This window comes from Aquarana catesbeiana, linkage group LG03 (genome assembly GCF_042186555.1).
Source record: "Aquarana catesbeiana isolate 2022-GZ linkage group LG03, ASM4218655v1, whole genome shotgun sequence".
NCBI classification, from domain to species: Eukaryota; Metazoa; Chordata; class Amphibia; order Anura; family Ranidae; genus Aquarana; species Aquarana catesbeiana.
The window spans coordinates 430159252-430161660 of NC_133326.1; the positions used below are offsets into that span (position 1 = coordinate 430159252).

Below are 2409 nucleotides of genomic sequence, written 5' to 3' on the forward strand. Positions count from 1 at the left end.
AATAGTGACTACGGGCTTGATGAACAAAAAACACCTCGTGAGAAGGATCCACCACCTATAAGGATGTATGCTTACCGAAGGCAAGCTTTCATAAGGCTTATATATGAAATCCACTCAGCGGGGACACCACCAACGATCACAGCATAGAGGGAGGATCGCCCGGAACTCTCCAACATACAAGCCAAAAACTCATGCTACTTACTTAATACCTTGGAATGTCTACTTTGTAGACATTCCAAAGGTATTGCAAAGTAGACATTCCAAGGTATTAAGTAAGTAGCATGAGTTTTTGGCTTGTATGTTGGAGAGTTCCGGGCGATCCTCCCTCTATGCTGTGATCGTTGGTGGTGTCCCCGCTGAGTGGATTTCATATATAAGCCTTATGAAAGCTTGCCTTCGGTAAGCATACATCCTTATAGGTGGTGGATCCTTCTCACGAGGTGTTTTTTGTTCATCAAGCCCGTAGTCACTATTGGTGAAATTATTTGCAATAAGGACTGTCTTTATTTGAAGTCACTATTAGCCACGGACTTATTCTTTTTTTTCTCATCATTTTTTATTATTCTTTTTTTCACCAATTTATTTGCCTATAATCACAATATTTAATATTTATAATATTAATCACGATCATGTTGTGTTGATATTTGGGTCTAAATTATATTATCTTGTTTTGTTTATAACGCTATAATCAAGGTAATAGGTTGATGGGTATTTATTCACCCGGATCAGCAGAGAGCAGGATTGCCCGCTGTAATAGCTTTCATTTGAATTTCCTGTCTTCCCAGGGCTCATCGTCACATAGCCCCACCTCTTGGCCCGACGCCTTTGATGACATCACATGTCCCGCATTGGATCGGCGTTCTGTCTATCAAAGGCACCGGGCCAAAAGGTGGAGCTATGTGACGTGAGCCCTGGGAACACTGGAAGTTCTAATGAAAGCTCTTACATAGGGCAATTCAGCTCTCTGCTGATACGGACAGCTCGCCTCTTCCTTTCCTCTCTCTCCCCCTGGCTGGGAGACTGTGCCGGTGGTGCTCTTATCCTCACTGGGCCCCACTCGGCTGCGGGCCCCATAGCGCCCGCATGGGTCGCTATGGTGGTAGTTACGCCCCTGGTCTCTTGTAATCTATTTTAACTAATCTAAACAGAGGATTCCACGCTTAGGATAAAGATCTATAGCTGCAGCCTCCCCAAAAAAGCACCACAAAGTGGTGCCCAAAATGTTATAAATCAAAAAGGGTAAATGGAGCTGCTAATAATTATGTAAATGTCACCTAATCAGGGCTAGTATTGATCAGCAATAGGAAGCAGTAATGTGCTACAAAAATCCCTATGTAGTATTACAATTAGTTAGAAAACAAAAAAGGCTGAAATTACTGTATATATAAACACCATAAAATAAGTAACTCCTGGTAAAACCTCTGTTGCGCCCTGGTGTCCGGTGTGCCGGAGAAGTCGGGAACATGCTGAGCATTCTAAAGACTGATAGCTATGTGGAGCTGAGTCAGTACCGGGACCAGCATTTCAAGGGTAAAAGAGATGAGCAAGATAAACTTTTGAAACAAAGCTGCACTTTGTATGTTGGAAACCTCTCATTTTATACAACAGAAGAACAGATACATGAATTATTCAGCAAGAGTGGAGATGTGAAAAAGATTGTTATGGGTCTGGATAAAATTAAGAAAACTGCTTGTGGATTCTGCTTTGTAGAATACTATATCAGAGCTGACGCTGAGCATGCCATGAGATTCATCAATGGTACTCGCTTGGATGATCGGATTATCAGAACAGACTGGGATGCTGGCTTCAAAGAAGGAAGGCAATATGGACGTGGCAAATCGGGTGGCCAGGTCAGGGATGAGTACCGTGAAGATTATGATGCAGGAAGGGGAGGCTATGGTAAAGTTGTACAGACTTTTTGAAGACGCCCACAGCCAAGCTCAAGCTCTCCTTGGATGTGAAGTTTATTTGCGAAAGCTGTGTTTTACATTTTTTTTTCCCTTTGTTTTGAAGTAAATAAGGGTGCGTTTTGCTCATTTTGGATTTATATTTTAAGTCCCTCTACAAAATTAAGGTTCATATACACTTATTCACATTTTAAAATAAACCTTTCAAAATGGAAAAAAAAAAAAAAAAAAAGTAACTCCTCAAATAAATCAAATAAACTATATGTGAAACATATCTGATCCACAAAATGCCAAAGGACTGTGCGGCAAAAGGTAATTGATAAACTTTCTGTCACCACAGTCAAAACATTCAGAGTGTATAAGAAAGATGAGTGTATGATTAGTCCATTCAAAAAACTATATGAAAAAGTCTTTTAAAATATAAAAGTTCATATTCCCAGTGATGTGATTAATTTCAAGTGATGCAATTTTTCTAACTTCTGTGCAATAAACAATAAAGTGA

The 2409-nt window shown here is 40.1% G+C and overlaps 1 protein-coding gene across 1 annotated transcript; it reads left to right on the forward strand.

Annotated features, from left to right (window-relative positions):
• The first annotated feature begins 1415 nt into the window (after nucleotides 1-1415).
• Nucleotides 1416-1982, forward strand: LOC141134582 (nuclear cap-binding protein subunit 2). The gene has a single exon (XM_073624058.1). It carries the CDS (start codon nucleotides 1464-1466, stop codon nucleotides 1920-1922), a length of 459 nt encoding a protein of 152 aa, XP_073480159.1. The 5' UTR covers nucleotides 1416-1463; the 3' UTR covers nucleotides 1923-1982.
• Nucleotides 1983-2409: the final 427 nt, after the last annotated feature.

What these genes read in the sequence shown, in the direction of transcription:
- LOC141134582 (XM_073624058.1), top strand. Translation starts at nt 1,464, where the DNA reads ATGCTGAGCATTCTAAAGACTGATAGCTATGTGGAGCTGAGTCAGTAC.